Source organism: Chelonoidis abingdonii, chromosome 5 (assembly GCF_003597395.2).
Source record: "Chelonoidis abingdonii isolate Lonesome George chromosome 5, CheloAbing_2.0, whole genome shotgun sequence".
NCBI lineage: Eukaryota > Metazoa > Chordata > Testudines > Testudinidae > Chelonoidis > Chelonoidis abingdonii.
The window spans coordinates 59,861,454-59,881,829 of NC_133773.1; the positions used below are offsets into that span (position 1 = coordinate 59,861,454).

At 38.8% G+C, this 20,376-nt stretch overlaps 1 protein-coding gene across 2 annotated transcripts in view; it reads left to right on the forward strand.

Annotated features, from left to right (window-relative positions):
• Nucleotides 1-20,376, forward strand: part of DCLK2 (doublecortin like kinase 2) — a 141,674-nt gene that overhangs the window by 56,927 nt on the left and 64,371 nt on the right. Inside the window, exons 3-6 of one of the 2 annotated variants that reach the window (XM_032793230.2) lie at nt 10,559-10,661; nt 13,629-13,733; nt 15,237-15,287; nt 18,739-18,833. In XM_032793230.2, coding sequence (XP_032649121.1) covers nt 10,559-10,661; nt 13,629-13,733; nt 15,237-15,287; nt 18,739-18,833 — 354 coding nt within the window. The remainder of the gene's footprint in view (nt 1-10,558; nt 10,662-13,628; nt 13,734-15,236; nt 15,288-18,738; nt 18,834-20,376) is intronic. The other variant, XM_032793231.2, reaches the window with a different exon arrangement.

Consider the following 20,376-nt stretch of genomic DNA (forward strand, 5'->3'; position numbering starts at 1 on the left):
CTCAATTTTTAGGGGGTCTCCAAACTAGATGGTGGCAGTTGTGGGCATTGGTGCCTCGTCGGCGACCAGTGTTGTCTTTGGACTTTTTCAGACTCCCTCTCAACCAGCCACTTGAAGCAGCTGGTGGCCAGAAAATCTAGTTCTGGTTTTCATACTGCATACATCTGTTTTGCTAACATTTCCCCAAATCCTTAGGCTGACTCTCTCTTTAATGGAGTGATCGTGTTAGTTGAAGTTGGTTACTTTTGGAAGAGGCAGAGTTTTGCAGTCCTACTCAAAAATTCTGGCTGAGTGTGTCTGTAGTCAAATGTCTGTTCTCTCTAGCATCAAAAAAACTAGTTACTCAAGGTGAGTTTGCAGATGACTGCATAGATATTCCTCCTCTTGCCCTTTTTTTGCAGGCTTCCAGACTTGTCTGCCTGTTACACACTTTCTTTTTTTACATACTAGTAAATGCAATGGTTTTATTTTAATATTATGGAACACTCTAACCCTGTATGGTCTACAGAATCTACTAAATGAATGAATTGTTAATGAAAAAGAAATGTTAGCAACTTCACAGCCCTCTTCAGATAAGGATAGGGCGAATGTTCAGCCACTTCCTGGTATACCCTGGCTATCAGTTTGACTGGTCTCTCATTATTTACTGAATCAAATTTCTGGATAATATTTTTTTAGTAATTGTAGACCTGTTGGTTGCTTTTAAGCTGATACTGAATCTCCTTTGTTGTGGTCTCAGTTTTAGCCGTTAAAGTCTGGAGGCTTAGTGTTTAAGAACAATAATTACACACACACACACACCTCCTTTTCCAGGTCAGCTCGATTTATGAAAGTAGAAGCAACCGAATAAAGCTTTGAGGGTAAGCAAAGCTGTCATATGTGAGGGATACCATTGCTCAGCAGGAAACAGTTGAAATGTCCTTTTCACCTACTTTTTAATGCTAGAGGCTGCCCAGAGGGAATTTTCCTTTTCGAAGGACAGGTCTGTCCCTTTGGTGGTAGTTCTGTAATAGAAAACAGGAGGCTGACCTATTTCTGTAGGAGTGCTTATCTTGCATTTTGCTCTTTCAGGCATCAGGAAAACCCTTGAACTGTAAACCTGACAGCTACAGTCATGAATTTTAATGTGACTGTTGGGATTGTGTTGGGCAGGAGATGGCAATGTATTAGTTTACATGAAAAAAGAAACCAAGGATGATTAATGATATAACATATCCAGATAAATAGACAAAGAATTGTTGTGTTTCTCAAAAATGAAGGGCGATGTAAGGGGAAGGGTAGTGAACAATGCAGCGATATAACTGCAATGCGTCTTGTTCAGAATGGAGTGGAATTTCCAAGTAAGATTGTAGACACCCGTCGTATTGGTTAGGGGTCGGGGAGATGAGGATGGTCTAAATAAACACACTGACCCCAACAGGTCATTGACATTTCTTTGCAGCAGTGCACGGAGAATGAATACTGCTTCACTGTGAGTGTTTCTGCTTCAACTAGTTGTCATTACTATTCAGTTTAAAAGACACACGCAATTCCAGTTATTACTGGGTGTGCTGTGCACCCAGGCTTCCTTTCTTTTGTCCCCTATGTCATATACTTCCTCTTTAGAATATTTATACCATATCCTGTTGAGTTTTTTTGAAGCTGGCTGTGTTGAAGCTTGTTGGTATTGTTTAAAACCTGTGCAAACAGAATTTTGGTATATCCTTTCTAGCTTTGACGTTTCAATTCAGTTTGTAACTTAAGTAGAGGCTTTGTTTTCTTTTCCATAGAAGCTTTTTTCACAGTGAAGAGGAACTGCTATCCAGTGCTTGTCACTAAATAATGAAGTCCTGTTGCCCTTTTATTTGAAGTGGGCCAGCTATGCTGAATTGAACCAAATTGTGTTTACAGATCTGAGAGACTGCACTTTGGAAGAAGTGTGGCTCCAGAGCTGAAACAGACATAGTTTATCCACTGAGTCCCCAGCTGCAGGATGTTTATATGGTCCTAAAAATTGTTTTAGAATGCATTTACTGGAATAAAACAGTTGATCTGTTTAAGTTTGAATCATAAATGAGATTGTCTTGTCCAAATAAAACATAAATGTATTTGAAAATTTGAATTCTAAATCTTTAGTGTAGTTTAAAACGATAAATAAAACCTTTCTAGATGTCACAATTTCCAAGATTCATTTTTGCATGCTGCACTTTAATGTACTGTACAGCTACTTCTGGGGTTAATTCACTATTTCAGTGCTGCTTGTGTGAGCTGTTTGGCAGAAAATAAATCAGACTAAGATAAAAATTACCTTGACATTTACAATGCTGTGGAGTGGGAGATAAAATAATGTTACAGATTTAGATGTACAGATTTGCCAAAGGGAGGGGGGAGTGCTCATTTGGCTTCCTGCTTTGTTTGTTCAGTCACTTTCTGCCTGTGATCTTTCCTTTCTTAAATCACTGAGTGTCACATGCAGAGCTACACTGGATATGTAAGTATGAGTCCATTGAGAGATTCTGGTAAAAACAAGAGCAGCCATATTGGGACAGGTCAATGCTCTATCCTGCCCAGTATCCCGTCTTCCGACAGTGGCCAGTGCCAGGTGCTTCAGAGGGAATGAACAGAACAGGTAATCATCAAGTGATCCATCCCCTATTGCCCATTCCCATCTTCTGGCAAACAGGCTAGGGACACTTCAGAGCATGGTTTTAAATCACTGCCCATCCTGGAGCATTGATGAACCTATGCTCCAGGAACTTATCTAGTTCTTTTTTGAACCCCGTTATGACACACACTGTATGTGAAGACTATAAGTGGTCATAAGTGCATTCCTTAATGAAAAAAGTCCTATAGAATTTTTTTGAAGCATCCTACAGAATAGTAGAAAACTAAACCCTTTTTAATAGCACACTTCAAAAAACTTAGAGGTTAAATTTTTTAGAAATCATTTTAGAAATTTCTACAAACCTTCTTCATTACATTTCTGTAGAACCCTACTGATCTAATTCCTGTTAAATGCTATAGGATTTTCCCAGGAGAGAGAGAGAGGGACACTGAAGTTATATCCTGTGACTAGTAATGTCACTGGATGTTTCTCTGCAGCTCTAAGTTAATCACAAAGAATAGTTATTCAGCTCCTATTTTACAGACTAAACATCATTTTCTTGATCTTCTGGAAGAAAAGGCCAAGTCCTTTTTGTGTCTCAGGTTTAGCTCTAACACTATAATGTGGTTACAAATTATATTTTTCCCTTCCTGATGACACTCGGGGAAGGGATGTACTTAAAGGCAACAGGTTATGTGTGCTGGCACTATAGCTTGATGGTTGTCATGCTGACTGAAGAAACTTCCCTGTGGGAGGTGCAAAATTCCCCAGTTTGAGTGTAAATGCTTGTCAGAAATATTTGTTTTGGGTAGATATTTAGGCAAATTATTATATTTGCTTTCCTTTTCAAAATCTACACATTGCAGCATGTTACGTACATGTATTAAATGACTTGAGAGGCAGTAGAGTCAGTGTGTCTGAGAGCTAGAGCAGGCAGCAGATATGGAGGAGAGCTGTTGTTGTTCTTCCAACTCTGCCACTGCCTAACTGATGTGTTTTGTCCAGTTCCTTGCTTTCGTTTCTCTATCTGTAAAATGATGATAGAAACTTTAGAGTGGTGGATAAGTAATATAAGTTGTTGTGCAAGTGCAAATTATTATTACCATTAATAGTGTTTCCAATTTCTAGTTGTCCTGCATAGCATATATTACTAGTGCTAAAAGGGAGTTTTCTGTATAGTGTTATCTTTTTCATGTCCTGAGAATTTTCAGAATTTCTAGCTCATACTGTAATTAGTTCTCTCAGGGATCTGTTCAGCAAACAAGTCAGTTTTTGATTAGTTGGCTCATGGAGCCTGTGGCAGGCTTGTTTGGTTTAGCTGTAGTTAAATTGTATTTTAAGAAAATTAAATCTCTGGGTGCTGCTGTTGGGTCACATCCTCTTCAATCTAGAGGAAAGCCATAGTCATGCCTTTCTTGTGGTCATCTGAAAGGTGTCCCTCACTTTGAAGTGATGAAATACTGATTCATTTTGAGCCTGCTCAGGGTAGGGATATAAATCTTGGTTAAAAAAGATAACCAGTTAAACGATTAAAATTATATTGTTTAACCATCTAACCATTAACCAAGATAGCTCCAGCAGGCCTAGCATGGCGGGGGCTGGGGCAGAAGTTGCTCCAGCTGGCTGCTGGGGCTGGAGCCTGCTCTGGGCAGCCGGCCTGCTTGATGCGGCTGAGATTGGGGTCCATGCGACCGGTGTGGGGCTGATGGGTTAATAATTAAGAGTAACCAGTTACATTCCTACCTCAGGTACACCTGTGATAAAATAAGTGAAAAGGCTCTCTGAAACACTTGATAGTCTGCTTTTTTTTGTTTAAAAAAAAAAACAAAACAAAAAAAACCCCGTTGACTTTACTCTAATAGGATTTCCAGCACTGGATATTTTTGCTTCTTCACACCACCTTATTGACCTATTATAGGCACCAGGCTGAAAAGTCCAGTCTGTAGCGCACAGCCTCTAATTCACTCTGCTTTGTGGGAATCCACGTTTTGAATAGAGGCAGTACAGTAGCACAGGTCTGGTGCCGTTGTTAGCTGTTTCCTCCTGGCATATTCTCCTCAGGGAAAATGGCAGAGGCAATAGCAGAACATGCACAGGCAGTGTCTAAGCTAGGCAAATTGATTATATTTAAGCATGTAGACAGGGTTTTAAAATGTAGTTAAATGTGAACATGACCGAACCAGCTAATGCGTTAAACGATGTTAAATCCTGTCTGAACTAGCATTTAAAACCTGTTATCTAACACATTTTAAACACTATTTTCCTAAGCCTAGGCATGACCTGTGAGGTAGACCATCCTTGAAACCTTTAAAGTGTATGTTTAAGTTCTTTTGGTGCACATCTCAGTATTATTGGTTATGATAATGAGCTCTTGTGCAGTTTTATGCATGTCATAGAAAATACTTTATAAAAGATCACTTCTGTAGTCACAAAAAGAGAATTCATCTCTTTTAATAAAGTGCAAGCTATCTGCTATTGTCACAACCATACAGCAGCTGGAGAAACTTTCTAAGATGACTTTCTGCAAGGTCCCTAATGGAAATGTATATTCCAGATACTTGCATGTGAACTAGAAAACAGCCAGGCCAAGACTTTCAAAACTGACTAGTGATTTGAAAACTCCAAATTTTGGCTGCCAATCTAAGATATCTTAAAAGGGGGCCTGATTTTCAGACAGTGCTGATTACTCTTTAGGTATCTCAGGTTAGGCATCCAATATAACTAATTACTTTTGAAAAAGCTATTCCTTGAACAATATTTATAACAGGCTTAATGAAAGAATTGTTACTTAACCCATAGGAGTTTTCACAGTTTGCCAGCACATCACACATTGCTATGACTTGCTTATGTGCAGCTCTGTTGATGCCATCTTCATTGCATTAAATGACTGCATGCTATCTGACTCTTCTGTTATAAAATTTTTTTTTAATTGAACACTTGTTATGCAAACTTGGGTGTCGCTGAAAAACTGACATTTGCTCCCACAGCCAGACTATTATCCTAGTAACAGGTGTGCATTTAACAAATGAAATGAGCTAATCTAATCGTATTTTCCAGAGCCAATACCATGTTCACAGACCACATCTTGGTGCTTTAATAATGTGAATAGCTGACATGCTTTTCATATTTGATTACTCACCAACACATTTCATTCTAAGGATTTTCGGCAAGTAGATGCTGAGGAAACTGGGGAAAAGGGTATCTTGTAATAAAATCTCTAGGTTGAGGAATCTCTTTCGAAACAGCAAATGGTTGAGATATAATTAAAAAGAATCAAACAATATATTTGACCTTTGGACCTTGCAGCATTCATAGTATACACAAACCATTTATTTGACTTATCTTTCCCTCAATAGCTCTTTTTAGTCAAAATCACCTACTTAAACTCCTTTGTATTAGAAAAGTAAAAAATTTCTTCTGCAGGTGATGAGTTTATTTTAGTATTTTTTGGGGGGCGCTGTCTGGATATTATGGAGACAAGGGCCATATAAATAACTAGGTAGACAGAAAAGAAATTAGCCCAATTTGCCAGGAAAACAGGAGCATTCCAGAATTTTTATTTTAAAATATTTAGCTTTTAACTCACTATTTGATTGTTTGGACTGAACAAGTGATACGACTTCAAATTCTTGCTAAATAAATCGTTTGTATCTTTTCACACTTTTTAAATTTTGTAAACAAGGTAGGGTTAGACCAGCCCCTTTGATGGGGGGAGAGGGGAAGTCATTCCAGAGAGATGTCTCAGCCATATGCTAACACAACAGTTCTCAAACTGTGGGTCGGGACCCCCCAAAGTGGGTCATGACCACATTTTAATGGGGTTGCCAGGGCTGGCTTAGAGTTGCTGGAGCCGGCAGCCCAAGAGCTTCAACTCTGGGCAGCTGGACTAGTTTATAGGCCCCCTGCCTGGGGATGAAGCCCATGGACTTTGGCATTGCCCCCCATCTGGGGTGATGGGGCTCAGGCTTCAGTCCCCACTTCTGGGGTTATGTAGTAATTTTTGTTGTCAGAAGAGGGTTGCGGTGCAATGAAGTTTGAAAACCCCTTTGCTAATAAATATTTGAAGCTTGTTACTTTGAATCTGTCACTGTTGGATTATAATATTCACCCGTGTAGCTGAATGAATATCTACTATACTTGTGTTTATGTAGCCATGTTTGTAATTGTGACTTGATTGTGCACCTACCAGTGAATAAAAATAAATAATGTATATTAAAAGTAAAATTGCTGCAGTTCTTCATTGCCTTCTGTGACTTACAGTTGGAAGCCACATAGAAGAGGCAGGCATCTGCATCAGGCTCTGGCTCAAGATCCGTAGCTCCCTGACCAAATACGCAGAGGTGGAGTCTCACTACCTAATTCGTGCATGACCCCGCCACCAGCAGTGTAGCTGGCTTATGTTGTCATGCATGCTGCCACTGTTGCTGATCATTCCTAATCCATTCAGAGATGAGGGAATTCTGTTTTAACAAGCGTTAACCATTACAGAATTTTACGGCCTCCTTCCCAGATAAAAAAATGGATCCCCCAACCTCTCTGATTTGTGCGCAGAAGGGATCTTTCCATGTAGATCTTCCACTGTAAACAAGGAAGGAGAGTGTCTTGCCTGTGTGGCACCAACACCCCACCCCACATACACACATTTCCCATAATCCCACAGAAGTCCCTCCACAGGGTACAGGATCCAGATTTGGGGAGCCTGTTCCCTGGGGTGGGAGCAGGAAGATATGTGGTGTTCTTCTAGCCACCAATGGTAAATTTTAATGATAAGTTAATGCAGCCTAGACTGCAATACTAGGAAGGAACTCAGAATAGGAGAGGAGGAATAGGGCCTCAGTGTGGATGGCAAGGTATCTATATCTATGAAATGTGAGGTTTAGGGTCCAATTGTGGGTGAGGGGCAGCTTGTCCCCCCAGACCTGAACTGACAACTCTGAAGGTGTTTTTTGCAGCTGCTCTTTCACCCAGTGCCACTTCCATATTTTTCTATGGAGGAATGATTCCCCCTCAATGGGAAGGCTTTATGTTAAAGATGGTGGTCTCCTTAAAAACATATTTTGTATCAAAAGTCTGGGCAAAGAAGCAACTTCTTCCTTTTGGCATATGTATTTATTTAAAAAGAGATAAAAGGAAAATCAGTCCAATCTTAATAAAACTACGTTCTGAAATATTCAGTCATTGTGATTTCAGGTGTCATTGCCTTTTCATTTAAACTAAAAGCATCAATATTAAGTACCGGTCAGATAGTCTCCAGTCAATGACACTAGACATTTATTGGTGTGGTGATAAAGTAAAAATAAATAGGTTTTGTCATTTGGTGAAGGGAGTGTTGTATGACTGAGCTTCATAATAGAATCAAACAAATGTTCTAGACTGCATGTTTTAGTGTACTGAGAATCTTGCTGTAAGAGCAACATACCGTTATCGCTGTTTTAGCTGCCATGACAACTGCACAGCTTATGAATGCCTTGTTTGAATGATCTTGCAGGCAGCTGAGTCATTGATATTCTGAGTGGCTTTCTACTGCAGGCACTAGAAACCCTTCCTGTACATCATCCAATATTTACTATTATCACAGTGGCCAATATACGCAAACTTTATTGTTGGGCAGCTGGACCAGAAGGAAAAAGTCTGTTCTTTAGTAACAGTAGTTTTTGAGCTCTTTATTACCAGTACAAAATTATTTTGGTCTTGTTAAATGGTTATAGCTCTCCTAGCTGTTGCAGGGTTTGTAATGTTAAAGAAGGACTTACTTTTCAGAGCTCTTCCCACTTTTCCTTTCTGTGTTTGTAAATGAACATTGCTTGGAGTTTCCTTCTGTGTTTGTTTTTTAAGAGACCTTGTTCTCTGTCAAGGCATCCTCTCCTGATATTTGATTGTGTAATGAAGTCCTAATATTTGTATTCATAATACCATAGTCCTTTCCCTGCTAATAGATTGTGTTGCAATTAGTGCAATGATTTTATGTCCTAACTTCAGAATCAGGGTGAAGCTAAGCTGTGAAGGGTATGGGGAGACACTTCTTAAAGTGTTGAATTAACAACAGCATAAGGAATACAGAAAAATACTAGCCATGTAAACTTCATTTTGTATAAATGTTTGCTCTTAAATCTGTTTCAAAGGCTTTTCCCCCACCACTGTAATACTTAAGGTTGCTCAGGATAGGCCTAACTCAATTCACATTTAAGTCAGTGATTCCATTGATTTCAGTGGGAGCAGAGACAGGCCAATGCTGAACGCATCTGAAAATCGCTTCCTATATTTTCACTTGTTTACTAGATCTGATTATTTTCCTCTGACATTAGGATTCAGGATGTGAGTGAAAGGACAGTATTTAAAATACACGGTAGCAACTTCTACAGTCCCAGTGACACACATTTATATAAAATGATTATAAGATTATCTAAAGAGAAAACTCTCACGTGGAGTTGCTCCCCACTATAGATAATGGTTCAGATCCTTCCCCCCCATTGATATCAACAGGATCTTTACTTTGATAGAAACAGAATTAGACCTAAGGCGCCTGCATCTGCAGAAGAGCCTGTTGTCCTGTACCTACATTGTCCACATGTATTTCTTGCACTCAAAGTCCTTTTTCTTTCCCTCTGCTTATCAGGATCTGAAAGGGGCACTGCCTGGATACATATTGCCATTTTCAATGCAATGGGCCATAGCTGAAGATTTGGCAATATTTACTTTACGGGCACACATGCTATTAGTTTTTTTGTACTCTGTACCTCTATTATTGTACTCTACAGAATGTTTTGAAATACAGTTTATTTAATACAACACCTTCCACACAAACAGTATTTGAGTTTTTGTGTGGGATTTTTCATACTAAATTGCATTGTTTAACAAATAGCTGTTTATCTGAAATCTGAACAAGGAATAAAGTGTTTAGTACGAATACTGCTGAGAAATCTTAACTCCCTCAATACCTATCTATAACACTTTGTTCTTATAGTCAGTGCTTTTCATCTATAAATATCACACCGCTGATACTGAATTTTTTTAAGTACAAAGTTTCACTCGGTCTAACTAGTATTTATGATTTGCATATTATTGTATTAGTGAATAGATTTTAGTAAAAAGGAAACAATTTTTAATTTGTTATAACTATTTGATAAAAACATGCTTTAATAATATTTTATATTATTAAAATGCCACTCTGAAAACAGAAATGTAGGGATACTTTGGTTATAATGGAAATAATAATGTGAGTAATTTTGGAAGAAGGATTTTCCTGTAAAGAATTAATTTGGAAATTTTAATATAAATGTCAACTTTGACACTTCAATAATGCCTTGTAGTCATTTCCATCAAAGCCATAAATATTTACACCCAGTTATAAATGATTATATGTATGCTAGTGTCAGTGAAGGCTACCTGTTTAAAAATGGCATAGTATTTTACATTTTTGACATTTGAAGTTTTCTGGCTTGTTTACTTTAAGAATGACTCTACAGCAGTGCTTTTCAACTTTTCCAGACTACTGTACTCCTTTCAGGAGTGGGTTTTGTCTTGTGTATGCCCAAGTTTCAGCTCATTTAAAAACTACTTGCTTACAAAATCAGACATAAAAATACAAAAATGTCACAGCACGCTATTACTGAAAAATTCCTTACTTTCTCATTTTGTCCGTATGAAATTTTAGTTTGTACTGACTTCGCTAGTGCTTCTTATGTAGCTTGTTGTGAAACTAGGCAAATATCTAGATGAGTGGATGTACCTCCTGGAAGATCTCTGTCTACCCCCAGGGGGACACATACCCCTAGCTGAAAACCACTGCTCTATAGTACTTGAAAACTGGTAAGTGTCTGTCACTGTGGGGAAAAAACATATGATACTCAGTGTTGTTGTGAGTCACAGAACTGTGAAAAGAAAGCACAAATTTGTTGGATTTTGTTGGCTGTCTAGCTATTGACTTCATCTTGGAAATATTTTGCACACTTGTTTACTTATTTTGGCTTTTAGGTTACCTGCTTGCAGGACTTTTTTGGAGATGATGATGTTTTCATTGCCTGCGGACCTGAGAAATATCGTTATGCTCAAGATGACTTTGTACTGGATCATAGTGGTAAGACTGTACTTTAAACCTATTCAATTCTCCTTCCGGATTCAAAAGTGATTTTGGAGAAACTTATTGAAATAATTTTTGCTATCAAACATGTTTCTTTAATAAAATTTTCCAAACAATAGTTTAGCACCAGTCCATTTGTCAGAGTGCATTTTGTAAACCTGGTTTATTCTTCATGGCAATGGACCTTGTACTTAAAAGGATATGGTGAATGGCAGTGAACTTTGAAAAGGGTGCTTTTAATCTGCTCCAAGGGCCTGATCACTGAAGTCAATAAGAATATTTCCACTGACTTTTGATGGATTCTAACTTGGTCCCCGTGTTCCTGTTTTGAGTATTTTTTCAAAAATCACATCTGTAGCTGCTGTTTGCAGACCTACAAGAATTATCCCATTCATTCCAAACGTCTATTAAAAACCTACTGCTTAGCCAGTTTATATGAACAGAACTGATTTTATTATTTTATTGTAAACTCATAGAGAAGAATGAACTTGTGCACTCATGCTTTCTTTACATCAGTAAATATTTATACCATGGCTCTGTATTAGCTGCTAGAAAGTTGTTTTCCAATAAAGAGAGAAATCCTATAATGTAAATTCAAAGGTAATTTTAGAATTTCTGCAAAGATTATTCAATTTGGAATCTCAAGTAATATGAAATTATTTATGCTGAAATTTGAGGCAGATTTACACTATTTATTGCACAGTTTCTCTCACCAGCACATCTCATTATGCATCTTTAATATTAGAAATATTTCAAGTCTCATGGAAATGCGGTTATCAGAAACTAGGAGAGTACTGTAGCCAGATCCTGTGTCAGGCTGGCAAAGCTTAGTTTCTAATTATTTTTTCTCCTTCTTGTTGAGTGATCTGCCTCCTTGGTTCTTCCAGTGTATCGACACTGGTTCAGCTACTGAACCAAATAACCCTCCCTTGAATGAAAATACTTATGATGAGAGGATGCTTGGCATTGGTCTCCTTATGAAATGCCTACAGATCATTCAGGGAGTGTTTTAGGCTGTGTGAAAAAAACTTTTTCCCTCTCTCTCAATTTGTTCGTTTTTTCTATAAACACCAGAATTATTTTTGACAAAAATGAAAATGTTATTGTTGCGGGGAACAAATTGCAACCAGCTCTAATCTGGTGGCCTTTCTCATCAGCTGTGCTCCCAGACCTATGTGAGACTGAGCAGGCTGCACTGATAATACAAAAAGCCTGAAGACGATGTCAAGATCTAAAAGGGTTTCCTCATTCCCACCCCCCAACTGTTAGTCTTACTTTATCTCAGTTTCATCTAATGCATTCATTCTATTTCTCCTTGCTTTCCATTTCTATTTCTCCCTCTCCTCTGAATCCATTAGGACTTGTCTGGGCTTGGATTTGGGAAGTATTAGCTAACATGTATTAACAGCCTAGTGTAGACAGGGCTGCATGCCTTTAACGTGAATTGAACAGGTCGAGCTTGAAGCTTTAACTTCACACAGGCCTGAGAGGAGAGCTGACATGTTAACTAATATCTTCCAAATCATAGTCTAGACAAGGCCATAGTTTACGTTCCAGTCCCAGTCCATCAGTTCTCCCTCTCCCGAGTACCTCTGGACTATCTGAGTTGGGCTCTTTGCTTAGAAGCTGCAGTAACTCTGGGAGTCTCAATGGAAGAGAAGGGTAGCTCAAGGTCAGCAATAGCACTGAAGAGTCTGGTGTGCGGGCTGGGGGGGCAGTCACTAATCCTGTCCACTATTGGTAGCTGGTCAAATGCTGGAGATTTGGCAGGAGTCTGAGAATAGACCCAAAAGCTGGAGGTTAGTAGTCCGGTGTTAGAACTAAGTGACTGTGTCTCCCTTGAAGCAAGTGGTGGAAAGAGTATAGGGATCCTAGTCTAAGCCTTGCCGCCCTTGCCTGGAGCATGTAAAGGGAAGCAGTTAAAGTCATGGAGAATTAGATCGGTGTGGACAATCTTAATTGGTTTGGAGAGAAGTAGAATAGCCTGAGGATGGTAAAATGGGGGCACAGAGAAATGAAGAGGGCAGGAAGGTTTGAATTGATTTGGTAATAGAGGAGGAAGATTGTTTGGCATAAGCAGGGTTGAATTTGTTTCATGGGGATTTGAATCATTTTGTATTTGATTTTTATAAATTGACCCAGTGGCATGTGTGAATTCATTTGTTGATGGGTTAGGTTGAATGGATGGCGTTGGTGGGAAATGGGGAGGAAAATTGGTCTAACTGAGAGAGATGGTGAAAGTTTAGTAATGGGTGTTAACTGCAGGAATGAAAAACTTCCCAAGAAGGCAATGTGTTTGTGAATATTGGTTCCTTTCGTCTTTGGCTTCCCTTTTATTAATAGATGTATGTGATAGGTGGGAGGGAGAAGATAACTTTATTGACTCTGCCCTTTGGTGCCCACAGGCATTTGTCACTTCCTCTGAAAATTGGTAGGAATGGCACTGTACTTCTGGCAAAAATAACCCAACGGTCTTAGAGTTAGGCTAAAATGAAATTGGCTTGAAGAGGCAGAAGGTGCAGGTTTCAGTCCAGTTAACAAGATTTCCAGTGTGTCAACATGTGCTCCAGCATGTGTGATGCTGCATTATATAGAACTGTCATTACAAACTACAGAGGTTGGTGAGGCATCAGAAGAACCCGTGTACCACTTCATCCACTTCACTGTCTCACATTTGTCTAAATACAAATTTGAATTGTACTATGAATCCAACTTCAAGGCATGGAGAAATACTGCATTCAGGATAAATATTTCAGTATTTGGCCAGCTCAAAACAGAATTTATTCAGTATGTGGGTTAAAGTTTTTTTGGATTCTTCTATAAATTAATTTTATTTAGTTTGGCAGAAATGTTTGGAAAATGTCAGTTTGTTTCGTGGGCAATAAACAGCTACCGTAGGTGGTCTGATTTAGAATTGAATCCGTACACTTAAATATTTTCCAAACTCCATCTGTTTCCTTCCAGAATGTCGTGTTATGAAGTCGTCATATTCCCATTCACCTGGTACACCAAGACAATCTGGATCCAAAAGCCCAGGACCCTCACGTCGAAGCAAATCACCTGCTTCAGGTACAATTATAAGGAAATAGCTGAATATTCAGAGCATATGAAACTTGTAATTTGTTAAATGGACTGATAAAGTGGAAATGTCATGTATTTGGTGATGAAGAACCTCAAATGCCAAGTTATACCACATAGATTTTATACACTGAAATGCATTTATTCTGCACCCTGCAAAGAAAAGAGATTCTTTTTCATTATAAGCCAAAAAGGTTTGAATTTGTGAATGTTTACAGTTGCTTGTGCTAATTGTACATTTGAGGACAAATTTTCAGCATGGGGTTGGATTTGCTGAAGACCCCTTTTAACTGAAATGGGATCGTCTGGTTAAATCCTCATTCATTACATTAAATATATACCCTTCTGTGTTTTGAATTTAGGATTTTTCCCCTTTCATATATTGAACACTGTCAAAATATAGTAGTTTGCTTCTTTGAGCTGTTGTAAGCTGCCTTGTGAAATTGCAGAAACACCTTTTCCTCTCATTTTATAGTAATGTCCAAATTGTCTCTTCTGCTGCTAGTCTTACTGAAAAGCACATTTCCAAGCATTGGGTATTTTTACTTGAAAATGAGAAAAATGGGAAAATGTTTGCTTTTACTTTTTACCTCACAAATTATTGTGGTTTTCCCTCATCCCCACCCCAAATACAGCAAAACTCAAATGGTTTTTCTCTCCACTATGGAAGAGTGACACTGACATTGAGCCATTGAATATTAAAATATAGTGCCATGTTCTGATTGTGTTTATATGTGCTGCTCCTGTGTGCGTATCAAAGCCAGAATATGATCCTATTTTATTATTTTCAAGTCAATATTTACTGCCTTGCTAGAGTGATTTTCATTGTCCTTTTGTGTCTTTGTGTCACAAGTAAAAGTAGGATTTTTTTTAGTTTCAGAGAACAACTGTAATCATAAGAAAAGAAATGGCAGTACGTAAAAGGCTGATTTCACAACTGATATACACATACATCGTGCAAGCCTGTCAACTTCATTGGGATTGCATGGGGTGTAACTCTTCAATTAATTTAGTTCAATGTAGTGATTAGTACTAATATTTTCATTTTATGATTTATTTATACTCTAGTAAAGCTCAGAATGTGCTAAGCAATGTCCACGTATCCAAGTAGACAGGTCATGCACCGGAGTTTTCAGTCTAAAACTTTATTCTGCTCAAACTTTTACATGAAAACGAAGTAAAAATTTCAAAGGTGCTTAAGTGGTTGAGGTGCCAAATGTCCTGTTTTCAAAAGTGACTTAGGAGCCTCAGTCCTATTGAATGTCTTTAATGGGACTCTAGGTTCTGAAATCATGATTTGAACTTGGGCACCTTAATCACTTAGGTGATTTGAGGATTTTACCCCAAATTGTTTGGTATTTATGCTTATACTTACCATACATTCTCTTTCAGTTTTTGGTGGTGGTTGTTGCTTGTGCATTTACCCTTTGTGTGTATGCTGAGTAACTTCTCTCCTTAATGTCTTTCTCCTTTGTGTCGAATGAATGAGTGCAGTAAAGAGGGGTGGCCACTACTCCAGTGCTTATTCTACAGCAAAATCCCCAGGTGAGCCATTATTATTATGGCTTTATCTCACCATCATGCCTCTTACCTTTCCATTTACCCTTCTCTCCATTTCCATGAATGTATTACAGTTTGCCACACACATTTTGTGCTCTGGAAAACCAAAGCACGTTGGATCTATCCTACTTGTTACTGTAGGTCTTTGAGTGGGCAAGAGATTGAGAGTGTGAGTGATTCTTGTAACTGCCAGACATCTGCAGACAGTGCAGTAAAATTAGATTTATTAAGGTATAATTTGACTACATATAGAGAAGCAGCCTTCCAAGCCATGAATGTATATAGTCATTCTAGAGTGTGTGATGATGAGAAATTTTAACCAACACCACCAGACAAGATTAGCTGGAGCTGAGACTGAGAATTGCTGAAAATGTTCTGAATTTAGCTACAATGTGGGACTGATTTGCCACTAACTTACATCAGAACAAGTCAGGCCCTATATGTTTTCCAACTTTTTGTGAAGCAAATGAAATAAATATAGTTTTTCTTGGATCTCTGCCATTTAAGTCCTAGATCTGCAATCTGACAATGTCTTTATGTAGAAAAATGGGTCAGCTGTGTCCTAAAAAAAACAAAACAAAAAAAAACAAAACCCAACCACCTCCACTCCCCACGTAAATATATGTATTCTTAATTGGCAAGTGGCTTACAATATGGGACCACACTGGAAATTCAAATTTAAAAAATCTTTTATATACTAATGAATTGTGGCATTGCATATTCCATTTAAGGAACTGGGGAAAAGGAAATGTATTTATTTGTATTATAACTCATACTCAAAATGTGCTTGCTGCTGCCACACATCATATAGAAAGACACAAACCCTGCTCCTAAAGCGCCTACAAATGGAGAACTGATTTAGAAAGGAAAAGCTTTCTGTGTACACACAGCAATCAGCAGCAACAAACAAGTTAGAAATACATAAAAGAATGACTGACTCTTTTTATTTAGAATGTCAGAGGAAGGTATTGCAGTTTCAATTGGCAGCTGCTTTCCTCCTTTTCCTTAAAGTCCGTCCATGTGGCCTCTCCACTTCTTGGGACCTAACGGGGCTCAGCCTATCCCAGGATTGGGCCCTACGGATCTGTTCTCACTACAGTAACAACTATGTTGTAGCACTCTTCCAGAGTGATTGCAGAAAACATGGTTATCCGCAGGTCAGTCTCTTCTTGTGTTATCTACAGCACAATATTGTGTAGCAACTAAACATCTCTGGGCACCTATCCTACACTGCCTCTGCAAGGGATTAGAGTTAGGAGAGAGCAGCATGCAGAACAACGCCAGCAGCCCAAGGGGCAGTGTATTCTGGGATGTCTTACTTCACAGGTTGCTGGGAGGAAGGAAAACCAGTTGGCCAAATCATTGCACAGATCTGGTTAAGGGTCCTTTCCACACCTAACCTGAGTTTTATGAATGAGTTAGAGGGAGACAACCATGTCCCGGCCTAGGCCTCTGACAATCGCAAAATATGGTCAGCTGTCACAGTGACTAAGTGTTTACCATGTTGTGCATGTAATGGTTGAGACACAAATATGGTACTAACTGGTTACAAACGTAGGTAAAAGTTATCACATAGGCAGGGCTACCCAAACATACCAAGGCAGGCACAAGATTGTGAGCTTCCTATGAACTATGTAAAAAAGTGACAATTTCTGCTCCTATAGCACTACTTAGCTGATTTCAGGCAAAATTCTCTAGACAACTTTATTTTATGTTTACAGGCTGGTTTTTTTGTTTTGTTTTACTGATAGAATTTTAAAATTGAAGTTCTGATATGGCTTTCCAGGAAGTACAATATAAAATAATAACTAACACTTAAGTCTTTTCATGCAATTTATGAAGTTAAGGAAGCTTTATTACCCCCATTTTACTGAAGGGATGTCTGAGTAACCGAGAGAGAGGAGATCTTCCCAAGAGCCTAAGGGACATTCAGTGGGTCTTGTGTTCCATGTAGATGTTTTTGAAAATCTTCAGAGTGATTTGTCCAGGGTCATAAGGTGCTCAGTCCTACTCTTTTATTAAAGCCAGTGGTAAAACTTTCATTGATGTTAGCAATGTAGGATCAACCCCTTAGTGATTCGATAGCAGAGCCAGCAATAGAACTGGGATGGTCATCAGATTCCAGGAAGACTGATCCCCTAGATAAATGGTGCTTAATTTTTAACCTAGCATCATGCACATTAGGGAGGATCATTTGTTAAGACTGTGGAGCTGCTGTGTAGTCACAGTAACCGCTGAGATCACAACTGTTCAAGCATTACAAAATAAAGTAGAGCTGTGTAGGAAGACTACTCAGTTCCCAGAGAAGGTCAGTATTGTATGTTGGTTGGCATTTGCACAGCAAAAAAACAATGGTGGTGCTTAAAAGAGTAGTGCATAACCCATTAGAGAAATTCTTCACACATCTGAAAAAGTGTAGGTGGTTACTTGTGTTTCCATGGAAACAAAATGTCTTGCTGGCAGGTTGTTGTTTTTCTTAAAGGAGAAACTTCCTCCCACTGTGAAGTGGTGTTCTTTGGGGCTTTTTTGCTCTTTAGTTTCCTGATCAGTTTTCCTTCTCCTCAGGCAAGTAAGGATTGGATGCAGAAGCAATACAGTGCATCATTTAATAGAGACTTCTTTGGTCAATCTTATGAATGACACTGATTTAGCCCTTTTTTGGAAGAATGTAGGACTGAGCTAACTGCCCCTCAAGCCAATAGGAGTACAGTGGAGGCTTTATTAGGCTATGAATAATTAAAGGGGTTAAAATGTGTAGGTTCTTGACATCAGGGGTTGTGGGGAGGGAGATTTTTTTCTGTCCTCTGAGAATTTTTTCATTGATGCTTATAATAACTTCTTGAAAGTTCAAAATTGAAATGTTAATTTTTTTGAAAATGTTTTTCCTACACACAATGCTGTATTATTAAGGGTTCAGTTGAGAACCTATAGTCTAGTACAATTTGGTCCCCAAAACACACAAATTTTATTTTAAATGAAAACACAAATCACCTATAAAGTATTAAGTTGACTTTGCAAATGGGGAAGAGGAAAAGGGAGGTCAAATTTTGGCAACCTGAATTGTATCTCTTTTAATATTTTGTTATGATATCTCAATGAATTATGCAACTTAAAGACCCAATCCTCCTATCTTTGTGTACCCAAACCTCCCACTGGCAACAGGCAGACTGGCTCTCGTGAAACTGGAATAGAAATGCAATGTTTTGTATGTGCAAAGGATGCAGCCAATTTCTGACCAATGGGAGTTTGAGTGAGCAAAGGATACAGTACTGGACTTCAAGATTCTTTCTGAGATGTTAGGGTTGGCCTGTTTGGTCTTTATGTGAGTAAACTCAGATAATACCTCAGAGAGCCACATTATATTGCAACAGGCATTTGCATTTTAATCTTTTAATAATCGTTTCTTCCTCTTGGTTGCCTTTGTTGCTCTGGACAGTCAGTGGAACACCCAGCAGCCAGATATCCACTCCAAAATCTACCAAGTCCTCCAGCTCTTCACCAACCAGCCCGGGGAGCTTTCGTGGACTCAAGGTAGGTATTGCACAGCTCGGTCTTTTGCAGCAGAAACTGAAACTTTCATGCTAATAACCAACTCCTTACTAATGGAACAAAATTCTAGGTGGTGCTCAAGAACACAAATCAAAAGTATGTACATACCTACAAGAAATCAAAAACCATTTCTAGTCCATAAGCCATTCTTCCTGGTTAAATTATTAATTTAAGTTAGTTGGCAGATTTGGGGTGAGCTTCTGTGATGTGCCTCCCCAAGAGGTGCAGCACAGAACTCTGAGTCTATTGGGAGGGGGAGGGTGCGCTGGTGGCTTTGAGCCATCTTTGTCTACTTCATCCCACCCTTCCCATGCAACTTAGAAAGCCTAAAGCTCCAGTAACCACGCAGGGCTACTCTATGGGCTGCAACACTGCAAGCTGTTGCCCCACCCCTGGCATGCCCCTCTCGCCCCTAGCAGACTCTTCCTGCCCCTTACATCCCTTAGGGGATTCTCTGAGGGCAGCCTTACAGCTGTCAGGCTTCCGCAGTGCCTGCACCAAGAGATTCCTCCCCTAGTGAAACCATGGCTTTCCCTTTACCAGGGCTCTGGCCCTGTTACCTTATCTGTGGGGCTAGAATGGTGGTGAGACTTTTGCTACCTGTCTTTTGTAGGAGAATTTTCTAGTGAATACATAAATTGCAGCATGTCTGCAAGTGCACTAGAGGATTCACTCCTTTATCATTCTATGTTGCAGTTCCCGTTGTTGAATATAATGGCTGTAAAGAGGATGCATAATTTCATCAAACATAATTGTCTCAATTTAGAGAGCACAGAAAGGACAGATCACAATTAGAGTGGTACTCAGGTTTGGGTTTTTTGACATACTAATTATTACTGAATCTTTGTCTGTTTCGACTGCATATTGCACTGATTTCTGGCATGCTTCCCTGGTGAGCCTGCTAGAAAGGAATTTTGATTGATGTGATAAGTTCCAGTATATTCTTAAATTACTTGGTTCTTGGTAGTAATTCTGTGCTTCTCGTGCACTGAGGCCACAGTGCTGAGCTATACTAGTTCCTCTTCGCACACGGGCTTAGATTGACTTCTTGTTATGCACTCTGTCTTGAAAAAATGATGTGTGTGTAGAAGCAATAGCAGTTTTTACTTGTGAAAATGTGAACTGAGTATCTTAAATCAGAATTTGGCTCAGAAAATCTCCAGTATTGCATCTTGAAGTTGCTTATGGTATAAAACACCATTATTGGTGGAATTGGGGGTATCTTATTTATAAGATTTTTTTGGCTCCTACATTTTAACAATTTTTTGTGTTTATCTCATTTACCTCAGTGGAATTACTAATGTAGAATTATAAATAATTACTATTCTGATTGCTTTTAATAGAGATAATTTCTGATAGTAACAAGCTATTTTTAATCAAGTGGAAAGTCCTCTCTCACTTTCACTGTCAGTTTCACTCAAGTAGCTTCTGCAGTAATTTTTCGTTTTTGAATTCAGTCAATACTTGGTATTAATGGATTTTCATGTCAAATAAGCCATGCATGCATCATCAGAGTTGAAAAATG